The sequence below is a fragment of the Microcebus murinus genome, chromosome 4 (genome assembly GCF_040939455.1).
Source record: "Microcebus murinus isolate Inina chromosome 4, M.murinus_Inina_mat1.0, whole genome shotgun sequence".
Taxonomy (NCBI): domain Eukaryota; kingdom Metazoa; phylum Chordata; class Mammalia; order Primates; family Cheirogaleidae; genus Microcebus; species Microcebus murinus.
The window spans coordinates 20,974,870-20,989,024 of record NC_134107.1 but is presented as its reverse complement, the minus strand read 5'-3'; the positions used below and the strand labels follow the sequence as shown (position 1 = coordinate 20,989,024).

Sequence of the window (14,155 nt, the reverse complement as noted above, 5' to 3'; positions counted from 1 at the left end):
TAAGAGACAGGGAGTCTCTCTGTCACCCAGGTTGAAGTAGTACGATCATTGCTCACTGCAGCCTCAAACTCCTGGGTTGAAGCAATCCTCCTGCCTCATCCTGAGTAGCTAGGACTATAGGCACATACAATTAGGCCTAGCTAATTTTTCTTTTCTTTCTTTCTTTTTCTTTTTTTTTTTTTTTATGTAGAGACAGGGTCTCACTCTTGCTCAGGCTGGTTTTGAACTCCTGACTTCAAGCAATCCTTCTGCCTTGGCCTCCTCCAGTGCTAGGATTACAGGCATGAGCCACCATGTCTGGCATCTATTTTTTTTTTGTAGAGACGAAGTCTCACTATGTTGTCTAAGCTTGTCTCGAACTCCTGACCTCAAGCAATCCTTCCACCCTAGCCTTCCAAAGTGCTGGGATAGAGGCATAAGCCACTACACCTGGCCTAGTCTAGTGTGCCTTTACTGGTGAAATGAGTTTCTTGTAGGCAGCATATATTTGAGTCATGTTTTATTATCCATTCAGCCAGTCTGTATCTTTTAAGTGGGGAATTTAATTCATTTACATTCAGGTTATTATTGATAGGTGAGAACTTACTCCTGTCATTTTATTATTATTTTGGAAATTTAATTTTTAGAGACAGGGTCTCTCTCTATCATGGAGGCTGGAGTGCAGTTGTACTGTCATATCTCACTGTAGCCTTGCATTCCTAGGCTCAAGAGAAAGATCTTCCTGCCTCAGCCTTCTGAGTAGCTGGGACTATAGGCATGTACCATCACACCTGGCTATATTTTTTGAAGAATTGGAGTCTCACTATGTTGCCCATACTAGTCTCGAACTCCTGGCCTCAAGTGATCCTCCTCCTTGGCCTCCACGGTGCTGAGATTACAGGCTTGTGCCACCACTCCTGGCCTGTCATTTTATTGTTTTCTGTCTACTTTTTATATCCTTTGTTCCTTCTTGCCTATCACTGTGGTTTAGTGTTTTTCTGTAGTGATAAAGCTTGATTGTTTTCTTTTTCTCCTGTGTATATCTGCTCTACCAGTGAGATTTATACTTTTGTTTGTTTTCATGATAGTGGTTATTGTCTTTTACTTCCAGATGTAGGACTCCTTTGAGCATTTCTTGTAAGGCCTGCCTAGTGTGATGAATTACTTCACTTTTTGCTTCTCTGGAAAAGACTTTATTTGTCCCTTATTTTTGAAGGATAGTTTTGCTAGGTATAGTGTTCTTGGCTGCAAGGTTTTTTTCCTTAAGATCATTATTTTGAATTCCTTTTCTGGCAATTCATTAATTTCTTTTTCATTGGGGTCTGTTAATAGAAAGTTATGATGTTCCTTTGGTGATGTCATATGTCCTTGCTTTTTCATGTTCTTGTGTCCCTGCGTTGATGTCCATGCATCTGGTGGGACAGTCCCTCTTCCAGACTTTCTAGAGTGGCCTTGCAGAGAAAGACTTTCACCTACAGTTGGGTTTTAGTGTGCTGGCTGGGAAGAGTGTGGTGACTGTTTCTGGATAGGTTCAGTGGTATAGTCTCCCTGCAGCTTCTCCAGCTATGTTCAACATTAACAATAACTGTGGGCGCTTCAGTGACCTAAGCTATAGAAGTTTGTGGCATTTCCATATAAGTTGTTAATGTCCTTGGTGCCAAGAGCTTTGGAGATCATCCTATTCTCATTTTCCTCACAATGGGGAGATTAAGCCAAGGGGATTCCTTTTGATGTCAGGTCTGACATGGGCTACAAGCAGCTGCAGCAGTCCTGGGTTCCAGGTGCAGGTGCTCAGAGCAGCTGTGGGGCTGGGGTTCTAGGTTTATGGTCTCACAAATCTGTGGCACCTGGATCTTTGTGTGCAAGGTCTCTGTGGCAAGGTTGGATGTGGGTTACCCATAGAGCCAGTATATGTGACTCTGAGCACTCCTGAGGGCTGGGTCATAGCTGGGGGGCAGAACACTGCACTGGCCCTACTCTGGGGAAGAAGGGGTACTCCAGAGGTTTGGGCCTGGGGAGCAGGGTACAGCTACACTTGAAACCAGAGCCAATAGGTTTCCTGGGATGGCAGCTCAGCTTCCATGGGAGGAAGGCACCAAGTGGTAGTGACTCTAGACCCTGGAATAGTGGGGCTTGGCAGTATCCCAGAGTTCTATCAGGTCAGGTGCAAGGGCAATAAATACCCCAGAAGGGCAGATCACAGCTGTCATTTGGGCCCTGGGGCATCAGGTAGCAGCACAGTAATGACACCTCTCCCTAGGGTCTAAGGCAATTCAGCAATTTTATCTCAGCAATTCAGACTCTAGGGGCCTAGTACAGCTCCAGCAAAGTGGGGTACTGGAATTTGACCTGTAGGGTTGGGATGTCTCAGTTCAGCCACTGCTCCATTTCCCTGGGACACAGGGTACTCAATCAGCTCAGCCCTGGAATGCACAGCTACTCAGTTTGGCCAGGGCACTGATTCCCTTGGGGGCAGTGTACCAATTCACCTCAGGCTTGATGGGGAGTTATAACTCTTCTGTTCAGCTCAGGCACTGTTTCCCTGGGATACAGGGCACCACTTCAGCTTAGGTACTGGGGGTACATGACCGCCCTGGGCTGCCAAGGCACTGTTTCCTGGGAGGTTGCTGCCTCAACTTAGGCACTGGGGAGGCGTGGCTGTAGTTAGTGGCCAAGGTACTGTTTTTTCCCAATAGATAGGGTACTGCTTCCTGTGGGGGTTGGGGTAGGAGGAGCAACTCTACCTCTGCTTGGATCCATGCAGAAGGGTGTAACAGCTGCTCACAGCTTGGCTTGGGCATGTCAGGCAATTAGCAGTGGTGTCCAAGCTGTTGGTGGTTGCAGGGATCCCCTTGCTTACCTCCTTGCTGTAGGAAGTAGTTCATCCTTGTTCCCAGCTGATCCTGATTACAGGATGGGGCAGTGGAAGCCTGGTGTGTCCTTCCGTTCTTTTTTTTTTTATTTTTTTTTTCTTTTTATGAGACTCTGCAACTTTGATGTCCTTCCGTTCTTAAACTGGTCATCCTGAGTTTCTGTGCTCACCAGGGTTTCTGTTACTCCTCTGATGCACTACAGCACTCTCATTCAGCTTTTTGGTTAAAATGTAATTGTTTATTCATTGTTGTGGCTGTCTTTGTGAGGGGGACAAGCACTAGGGGCTTCTAGAGGGCCACCTTGCTGATGTCACTCCTCTAAATAGTCCATTCTAATAAGTACATTTAAACTTATTCCAGTGTGCTTCTATTCTGGATGCCAGGATAAGTATGGTGGAGTATCGGTCTTGTAAGAAGCCATTCAGCTGTGTGCTACCTTTCCTGGAAACTTCTTGGGATAGATTTGTACTTGTCCTGTGCTAGTGGGCAAGGGCTCTTTGTACAGTTGAGTTGCTGAGAGTAGTTCCCCGAATTTCTTGGCTCAAAAAAGGCTGTTTTAACAGGAAATAAATGATATTAAGTCAGTATGGTCCATTGAATAAAGTATCAGGCTGTGAACCAGGTGACTGGCATTGAGTTACACTAATTAGGTTTTGCCTAATAACCTTTGCTTCTCTGCTTATTCTGTTCCATGTGTCATGAAATGTGATATTACCTACTTCTTACCTAGTTGACAATCTTGTTTTGAGGTATAGAAAGTCTAATACTGCAGAAGTGGCAGATAAAGTTAGTAATATTTCCCAGGGGCAGTAAGAGATGATAGGAAAGAGGAAATTAACATTTATCAATTACCAGCCATTTGCCAGGCACTGTTAAGTACTTTATTTTTATTTTTATTTTTATTTTTTTATTTTTTTTTTTTTGAGACAGAGTCTTGCTTTGTTGCCCAGGCTAGAGTGAGTGCTGTGGCGTCAGCCTAGCTCACAGCAACCTCAAACTCCTGGGCTCAAGCGATCCTCCTGCCTCAGCCTCCCGAGTAGCTGGGACTACAGGCATGCGCCACCATGCCTGGCTAATTTTTTGTATATATTTTTAGTTGGCCAATTAATTTCTTTCCATTTATAGTAGAGACGGGGTCTCGCTCTTGCTCAGGCTGGTTTCGAACTCCTGAACTCGAGCAATCCGCCCGCCTCGGCCTCCCAGAGAGCTAGGACTACAGGCATGAGCCACCACGCCCGGCCTATTTTTATTTTTTAAATTTAGTCCTTGTCTTATGAGGTAGGTATTATAAATTTCTTTTTGCAGATGAGGAAAATGAGGCTCATAGAAACTAAGTTTTGTGCCTAAGGTCACACAGCTAATAAGAGGTGGGGATCTGAACCTTGGTTAATCCGACTTCCAACCCTGTGTTCTTTCCTCTGTGTCATGCTACTACATGGAGAATTAGGCTGACTTTTTTCTTAAGGAGAAAATAGTTTTATAAGGACTAAAGAGTAAAGGTAAATCAAAATGAAAACTTGATAGCATGGTTTAGGAGATAGTAACAGAAAGCAGAAGTATCAGGTTGACTTGGTCAAATCCTAGACCAAGCAGACTAGCAGAATCAGGAGTACTGGTGATTATGTTGCTAATGGATGGTGACTGGTGCATAAGTGTGCATGCCTCTTAGTGAGATGCTTGGTTTTCTTTGCTTCTCTTTATTGGTACCTCTGGCAGCTGACCTATCACCCCTTCTCTGTAGGGTAAAGCCCACAGCTTGAAGCCAAGCGTAAAGGAGAAGCTGGCAGGCAGCCCAATTCGCTCTTCTGAAGATGTGAGCCAGCGAGTCTACCTCTATGAGGGACTCCTAGGTGAGTAGTCTGGGAAACCCCTTGCACTGGAAGAAAGCTGGGCTCAGCCAGGGCAGAGGGTAGCACCAAAGAAGCTGCTTGCTTTTTGCTGATCTCAATGCTGACATTAGATAGCATTTTCATCTGAAGCAAGCAACTTACTGGGTCTGGAATAAGCAGTGGGTGAAAACTAGACGAGATTGGATTTTGGTATTAATCAACAGCCTCTGTCTTTCTGTCTTCCTTTCTTTCCTTTCTTGCTACCATGGTCCTTCCTGTTCACAAATTGGCAGGAAGGGACAAAGGATCGATGTGGGACCAGTTAGAGGATGCTGCTATGGAGACCTTTTCTATAAGTAACCACATTTCTTTGTGTGCTGTGTTCATCCCTCCTTCTTGGGAGGGACTGGGCCTTACTTGGAGGCATCTGGGGCTGGTGGCAGGAATATTAGATCTGGGGTAGAGAGGTTTGTGTTTCCTTTGCCCTGGAATTTGTGATGACTCCCTTTTATCTGGAGTTTACTCTTTATTTTTGTTTGACAGCTATATTCTTTAAATGTTAAATAACCCCCTAAGATAACCCTTGATTCTACACAGGCAAAGAGCGTTCTACTTTATGGGACCAAATGCAGTTCTGGGAAGATGCGTTCTTAGATGCTGTTATGTTGGAGAGAGAAGGGATGGGTATGGACCAGGGTCCCCAGGAAATGATCGACAGGTATGGGGCTTAGAAAACCCTTGGGAAAATACAAATTCAGCTTCCTTCCAGTTAGTTCTGTGGTCTCCTACCTGAGGACTGACTTGTGCCTGGTTTTCTGCTTAGATATCTATCTCTTGGAGAACATGATCGGAAGCGCCTAGAGGATGATGAAGATCGCTTGCTGGCCACGCTTTTGCACAACCTTATCTCCTACATGCTGCTGATGAAGGTAATGTCAATTTTGCTATCCAGTTACTGCTGACAGATACTGCTAAAATAGCAGGCTTATTCCTATCACCTAAATTCTGGCACAATTGGGAAGCTGTCAAAGTATCTTACTAGGGCTCTCTTCCTAACTAAAAGTCTGAGGCCTCTCCCAGCCTATATGTGATCTGAAGTTGTTAGGCTATTTTGCTAAGAAATACTGTAAAGTGTAAAAGTAACTAATGATTCCATACTATCTGTTTATTTTGAATTTTATATAGGCTGAGTAGTTTTAGGATGCCAACAGAACTCCCCACAGAAGACAATGAGTTAAAAAAATTTTTTTTTCCAGTAGTAGACTCTAAAACCTTAGAATGCTCAGAATTCATTTTTTAGCTCAGCCCTTTATCTTAGAGAATTTCTATAGCTATAAAAAAAAGCTACCCATTAACAAAGTAATGGTAGGTTCTAGCTTGATTTGGTTGTACTTTGTTTTATAACTGTGGAAGAAGTGTGTTACCAAATAGAAGAGTCATGCTCTGAAAGGGAAAAATAAGTCTGGGGTTGGTGGGTAGAAGAGAGCTGTTTTGAGAAGGAGCCACTGAGTTTTTCCTCCTCCTGTCCTCCCCAGCCTCTCTAAATGTGAAGAGATCAGTCGATGAAATGCAGAGAATGCCTCTCTTAATTTGCTTCATTTTATGTTGTGAGGTTCACTCTACTCCCTTGAATTCCAGGGTACCAGTTGACTCTGGTTGGGAATAGTGGCAACACTGGATCTCATTTTGCAGCCAACACTCTCTGAAGGTTAAGGATCATCACCTGTTTGGGAAGGGATGATGATCCTAAACCTTCAGAGGTGTTTTGCCTGCAGCTGAATCCAGATGTTGCCACTGTAGGTCATTGCTTCTAAATTATTATATTGTGGAGCCCTAGGGGGTTTTAGAGCCCCTTTAGGGGCAAATGTTGCAGTCTTGGTTGAGGATAGGGAGGAACCAGAATTGCTCCAAGAGCCACTCTTCTGCAGAAGCTAATTAGAGGTAAAGCCAGAGCTTTTCTTCCCAGCAAGTTCGCAGAATATACAGTTGAAAGGTTTCTGTCATATTCAGTGATGTGGTCTTTCAGAATTCCATTTCTGTCAACTAGTAGGAAACCTACTACATTCTCTTCCGTCTACTTCAGTCAAGAGGAGGACAGATCCCTTATTAAGATTCCTGTTTTGGCTTTTCAGGTAAATAAGAATGACATCCGAAAGAAAGTGAGGCGCCTAATGGGAAAGTCCCATATTGGGCTTGTGTACAGCCAGCAAATCAATGAGGTGCTTGATCAGCTGGCGAACCTGGTAAGCATATCTGGGCCCTCCTTTAGGTTCCCCTTCTACTACACTTGTCAGCCTCCCTGGCTTGGGCCTTCTGGCCTAATGCAGATACTTCCCCATCAGTCTTTTCTTGGCTTGTGTTACTCTGTAGTCCAGTTAACCCCTAGTTTTGAAAATTGGACAGTAATCTTTGGCTCTAGATGAGGCTTCAGCTATTCTGTGATGTGGTTCTCTGTACTAAAACCATCCTAGTGCAGTAGTTTCTATGTGTGTGGTCTGTGAACTTCTGAGAATACACAAGGTGAAAACTATTTTCATCATAATACTAAAATGTTACTTGTCTTTTCCAATGGGTTGACATTTGCACTGATAGTATAAAAGCAGAGGCAGGTAAAACTGCTGGCACCTTAACACAAATGAAGGCAGTGGCCCCAAACTATGTTAGTAGTTATTGTATTCCTCACCTTTTGCACTCTCAGTTTTTTAAAAACTGAGCCACTGCACATGAGCCATGTGCAGTGGCTCATGCCTATAATCCCAGAGCTTTGGGAGGCCAAGGTGGGAGGATTATTTGAGGTCAGGAGTTCAAGACCAGACTGGGCAACATAACGAGACCCTGTCTCTACAAAAAATTTAAAAATTAACCAAATATAGTGGCACATACCTGTAGTCCTAGCTGTTTCGGAGGCTGAATTGGGAAGATTGCTCGAGCCCAGGAGTTTGAGGTTGCAGTGAGCTATGATTGCACCACTGCACTCCAGCGTGGGTGACCGAGTGGGATCCTGTCTCTAAAAAAACAAAACAAAAAACAGTTTTACTTAAGAATTTTCTTAATGAAACAGTGAAAATCATTAATTTTGTTAAGTTTTGGTCATTGATTATATATCTTTTTAATATTCTATCTGACAAAATGGGAAATATACATAAAGCATTTCTGCTGCAAACCCAAGTATGATGGTTGTTTTGAGGAAGAGCAATTTGCGACAGTTTGAGTTGCAGGGTGAGCTAGAAGCTTTGTTCATGGAACATCATTTTTACTTGAAAGAATGACCAAAAAACTATGGTTATTCATAGTTGGGTATTTGGCAGGTATTCTCTCTAAAGTTACTAAAGTGGCCGGGCGCGGTGGCTTTCGCCTGTAATCCTATCACTCTGGGAGGCCGAATCGGTCGGTTTGCTCGAGTTCAGGAGTTCAAAACCAGCCCGAGCAAGAGCAAGACCCCATCTCTACTATAAATAGAAAGAAATTAATTGGTCAACTAATATATATAGAAAAAATTAGCTGGGCATGGTGGCACATGCCTGTAGTCCCAGCTACTCGGGAGGCTGAGGCAGCAGGATTGCTTGAACCCAGTAGTTTGAGGTTGCTGTGAGCTAGGCTGATGCCACGGCACTCATTCTAGCCTGGGCAACAAAGCAAGACTCTATCTCAAAAAAAGAAAAAAGAAAAAAATAAAGTTACTAAAGTGAGCTTGTTCTTTCAAGGAAAACAACTGACAGTATTTGTCACCAATGATAAGATTCAACTTTTAAGTGAAAGTAAGAATTTGGGGAGACTTTTGAGCTTGAAGCTTCCCAATTTTAAGACTTTTCTAATGAGATTGGTGATAATAGTAATGAGTATGATTTTTTTAAATATTGTGTAATGAAATGTGGCAACATTTGGAAGAGCTGCATTAACTCAGTGAACCGGTATTTTCCAAATACTAATGTGTGATGTTATAAATTCAAGTATGGATAAAAGATCTACTCAAAATGTAAGGCAGATAAATGGATTTTAATGTAACAGCATAAAATGTTCATTGACGTGTTTTCACATATCAGATTTCAGATTCTACATTGCAGCTAACTTTAAATAACTGCTACTTCTCAAGTTCTGGCATAGTGTCAAAGAAGAATATACACATTTATCTGAAATATAAATTGGCTATTTATATATTATATTATAATAGTATAACATAATAATTATCGTTATTATTATAACTATAAATAATATAATAGGCCGGGCGCTGTGGCTCACGCCTGTAATCCTAGCTCTTGGGAGGCCGAGGTGGGCGGATTGCTCAAGGTCAGGAGTTCAAAACCAGCCTGAGCAAGAGCGAGACCCCGTCTCTACTATAAATAGAAAGAAATTAATTGGCCAACTGATATATATATAAAAAAAAATTAGCCGGGCATGGTGGCGCATGCCTGTAGTCCCAGCTACTCGGGAGGCTGAGGCAGAAGGATCACTCGAGCCCAGGAGTTTGAGGTTGCTGTGAGCTAGGCTGACGCCACGGCACTCACTCTAGCCTGTGCAACAAAGCGAGACTCTGTCTCAAAAAAAAATATATATATATATAATAATAACTATATTATAATAATAATTATACTATACTATAATTATATATAATTATTATTATTATATATTATAATTACATTATATTATAATTGGCTATTATAATTGGAGGAGGCTATTGAACCTCCTCCCTTTTCCAAATACGTTATTTATTTGTGAGGTTAGGTTTTCTTCATGTACCTCAACCAAAGCAACATATTACAACTCATTGCAAGCAGAAGCAGATATGAGAATGTAGCTATTTGCTACCAAGCCAAACATTAAAGAGATTTGCAAAAATGTAGAACAGTGCCACTCTTTTCATTGTTTTTTTTTTTTGGAAAATATAATTATTTTATTGAAAATGTTATTTATTTTACCATGTAATGGGTTATTATTAAGAATTATTAATTATTTATAAATGAATTAGTAAACATTTAAGAAATTTCTCAATTTTAACTTCTAGTATGGTAAATATCTAAATTTAACTCACATAAACAAAAGCTCTTTGGGATCTTCAATAATTTTTAAGAAGTATAGGGGTCCTGAGACCAGAAAGTCTGAGACCACTTCCCTGGTGGCCAGTGGCCAGCCCATGAGACTGTGCTAAGGAAGCTGATATGAATTTAATGGCTGAATGAGGGATTCTGAGCCCAGAGCCCTCTGTAAGAAGGATGTATGAATGTCCCTAAAAATCTCTTTCGTCAGAATGGACGTGATCTCTCTATCCGGTCCAGCGGCAGCCGGCACATGAAGAAGCAGACGTTTGTGGTACATGCAGGGACGGACACAAATGGAGATATCTTTTTCATGGAGGTGGGTGCTGGTTCATGCTAGGGGCCCAAAGGGATATTTGAGAGTCACAAGGAACTCCTAGAACCAGTGCAAGAATATTTGTCCCATTTACCTCATTCATCTTCATGATCCATTTATCATTAAATTATCAAGTTGTTATGCACATAATTAAATGTATAATAGATGATACCTATACCATTTCTTTTACATATATATTGAATAGATGATATAGTCACATTGTCCGTAAATCAGAACAATATAAAATAGTGTACTTTGGGAGGTCTTGCACTCATTCTTGTCCCTTTCCACTCAATTTCTTTTTTTTTTTTTGAGACGGGGTCTCGCTATGTTGCCCAGGCTGGAGTGCAGTGGCTATTCACAGGCGCGATCCCACTACTGATCAGCACGGGAGTTTTGACCTGCTCCGTTTCCGACCTGGGCCGGTTCACCCCTCCTTAGGCAACCTGGTGGTCCCCCGCTCCCGGGAGGTCACCATATTGATGCCGAACTTAGTGCGGACACCCGATCGGCATAGCGCACTACAGCCCAGAACTCCTGGGCTCAAGCGATCCTCCCATCTCAGCCTCCCGAGTAGCTGGGACTACAGGCGCGCGCCACCGCGTCCGGCTCCACTCAATTTCTTACTAACCCCTTCATCCTATAGTTAACCACTTTTATTGGTTTCCTTTGTATCTTCCAGTGGATTTTTATGCAAACAAAATATGAACATAAATTCTTATTTTTCTTCTTTCTTACAGTAAGGTAGCACATTGTATCATTGATTTAGACCAGGGATCCTCAAACTTTTTAAACCGGGGGCCAGTTCACTGTCCCTCACCATTGGAGGGCCGGACTATAGTTTAAAAAAAACTATGAACAAATTCCTATGCACACTGCACATATCTTATTTTGAAGTAAAAAATCAAATAGGCAAAAACACCCGCATGTGGCCCAAGGGCCATAGTTTGAGGATGCCTGATTTAGACCTTGATTTTTCCACTAAACATTATCTTGGTGATTTTCTACATCAGTACAAAAAGAGCTTTCTCATTCTTTTTATGACTACATGTATTCCACTGTGTGACTGTACAATAATTTATTTTGCTAGTCAGTACATATAGATCCTTGAGTTGCTTCCAACGTTTTGCTGTTGCTACTAGTGCTATTACAAATGACGCTGTGTCTGCTTAATTTCATACATGTACAGGTGTGTCTAAGAATTCCCAGAAGCGGGATTGCTGGGCCAAAGGGGCCATGTGTTTGTAATTTTGGTTGACATGACTTTTTTTTTTCTTTTCTCTTTTTCGCCCTTCTAGTCATAAGTACACATGACTCTTAAATATCTCTTTTTTTTGCTGATTACATCTCTTTGGTGTCATTAATGTGTATCTCTATCACTTATATTTCTTTTAAACTACTAGTTCAGGCTGGGTGCAGTGGCTCATGCCTGTAATCTCAGAACTTTGGGAGCCTGAGGTGGGAGGCTTGAGGCCAGGAGTTTGAGACCAGTGTGGGCAATATAGTGAGACCCCATCTCTACAAAAATTAAAAAATTAGCTGGGCGTGGTGGCATGTGCATGTAGTCCTAGCTACTCGGGAGGCTGAGGCAGGAAAATCACTTGTGCCCAGGAGTTGAAGGCTACAGTGAGCCATAAATGTGCCACTGCACTCCAGCCTGGACAAGAAAGTGATACCCTGTCTCTAAATAAAAATTAAATAAATAAACAAACAAACCAGTACTTCGGTCTAGAAGTGTGATGAGTTTCAGATTCACTCTTTTGGCAAGAAGACTTCCTATTGCCTCTTCTGGTTGCCTCTCCCTTGTAATTAGTGGATTTAGATGTGGGCAGCCTGATCTACCCACTGGAAAGTTCCTCATTTGTCTTCTGAGTTTGCCTATGGTATTTTTTTTTCAATCTATGTAAGATAGTACTTCAGCCTATGGTATTTTTTGACATGCAGAAATTTTTACTTCTATATAATTGAATTAATCAGTTGTTTCTTTTATGGCTTTGGATTTTGAGTCATAGTTAGAAAAAAACCTTCCTACTCTAGGATTGTAAAGAAAATTGGCCAGATTTTCTTCATTTCTGTGTTTTTAATTCTAAAATGGATCTCTTCTGAGTACTGTTAGGGACCAGATACAACTCCTATATAAAGTAGTGAAATTAAATAATGCTTATTCCCCTTCGGTTTAGTTGAACTTGGTTTTCACGTTCACAGCTTTTTGAATAGGTGGTTTACCAAATTCAGAGGGGTTTGTTCTGAAGCAGAATCATACATGTCAGTGTAACTAAGAAGGGAGTCATTTTCATGTCACCCTTTAAGGTGTTAGAATTTGGCCGAGTGTTTCTCAGAGCATCTGTACCACAGTAATACTACCCTTTCCTTTTCCTTTTAAAAAATAAGTCTCACCAGAAGACTCCTTGAAGTATAAGAGTTACTCTCACTACTGAGCAAGGAAGTCTTCTGTTAAGTCTCTAGAGTGTGGGATTGTATTCATTATCCTCATAGATGCCCGTTCTTGAAGTATTGCCATGCCAAGTAAGAGTATACCTTGATCACTGTGTCATCAACTGGCTACTATAAAGTTATGTGATTTAGCCTTTCTCATAGCACAGCCTGATGGCTGCATGCTCAGTTGGACAGCAGTTTGGGAAGACTTTAAAAAATGGGGGTTTTCTGCCTTTTTTTTAGTTACTAAAGTGAAACAGTATATGCTGTAAACATTATAAACCATGTCAATGTAAATAAAGTGAAAGGTAAAGTTTCCCTCACTTCCTTCCACTCCTTTGTCTTAGAGATAACCACTATTAAAGTTCGGTGTGGATCCTTCCAAATTTTTCAAAATGCATGTTTGTATAACTTACATGGAATTTTGGCATTTATGAAAGTGAATCAAATTACAAATACTATTATATAATTTGCTTTGTTTTAGTTAATATATCAGGGACATCTTTCCATGTCTATATGTTATATCAAGCTGTCTCTTTGTTAGTGGATGCTTTGCTATTAGGTGTCACATGAATGTACCATGATTTATTTAACTAGTGCCTCCCACTATTTTTTTTAAAAATTGCTTCACTGACTATCCTTGAACATACATTTTTGCTCACTCACATGAGAATTTCTATAGGATATATTCCAAGATATACAGTTTCCAGATCGAGCTTATATACACTCAAAATTTTGATAGATTCTGCCAAATTGCCATCCTAAGAACTATCCCAGTTTATACCTCCAGCAGCAGCTCAGGCCTGGGCAGCTGGATGGGGGCTGGTGCCATTCACTCACATAGTGGACTTAGGAGGATCTGCCGGGGAAGAGAGTCGAGCAGATTTGGATATGATGAATTTGAGGGGCCACATGTGAGACCTCCAGATAAAGAGAGGTGTTCAGGAGCTTAGGAAGAGAGGTCTAATGTGGAGAAAGACTTAAAAACTATCAGCATGGTAATAATAGTAATCATATTTCTTATATTATTCTAGCAGCTAACTAGGGTGCCTGGTTTTTTATACACATTAAGCATTTTATCCACATTATCTCCTTTGGTCTTCACAGTAATTCCATGAAGTTATTCCTATTATTGTCCCTGTCTTAGACACGAGGAAATGTAGGCACAGATGAATTTGCTCAAGGTGACACAACTGTGGCGCATGCCTGTAGTCCCAGCTACTCGGGAGGCTGAGGCAGCAGGATTGCTTAAGCCCAGAAGTTTGAGGTTGCTGTGAGCTATGCTGACGCCACGGCACTCACTCTAGCCCGGGCAACAAAGTGAGACTCTGTCTCAAAAAAAAAAAAAAAAAAAGGTGACACAGCTAAGTAATGGGAGAGCTAGAATCTAAAACCAGGCTGTCTGGTCTTAGGCCTGTGCCCTTAAACCATTGTGCTTTAATGTCCGCCATAATAATTGAAGCCATAGAATGGATAAGGTCACCTGTGGGATGATGTTGAATAAGAAGGTGTGAAAAAGACTTTGATCTTTTATTTATATCACCCTGTATTGAGTAATTTTTATGCAGTAACCATTGCTCATGTGTCACTCGTATAATTTTTCAAAATATTTTTATAGAAAAAGGCCACAGCCAGGATTAGAAAATGCATTGGCTCTGTTTTTTTCCTCTTGGTTAAGTCTGCCGTAAT

General features: G+C 41.5%; 1 protein-coding gene across 50 annotated transcripts in view; it reads left to right on the top strand.

The window, feature by feature from the left end:
• Window positions 1-14,155, top strand: part of MADD (MAP kinase activating death domain) — a 47,744-nt gene that overhangs the window by 26,619 nt on the left and 6,970 nt on the right. For 38 of the 50 annotated variants that reach the window (XM_076001950.1, XM_076001931.1, XM_076001949.1 and 35 more), the window contains 6 exons: window positions 4,594-4,702; window positions 4,975-5,037; window positions 5,279-5,399; window positions 5,505-5,610; window positions 6,814-6,924; window positions 9,926-10,033. In XM_076001950.1, coding sequence (XP_075858065.1) covers window positions 4,594-4,702; window positions 4,975-5,037; window positions 5,279-5,399; window positions 5,505-5,610; window positions 6,814-6,924; window positions 9,926-10,033 — 618 coding nt within the window. The remainder of the gene's footprint in view (window positions 1-4,593; window positions 4,703-4,974; window positions 5,038-5,278; window positions 5,400-5,504; window positions 5,611-6,813; window positions 6,925-9,925; window positions 10,034-14,155) is intronic. The other 12 variants (XM_076001939.1, XM_076001938.1, XM_076001951.1 and 9 more) reach the window with 1 other exon arrangement.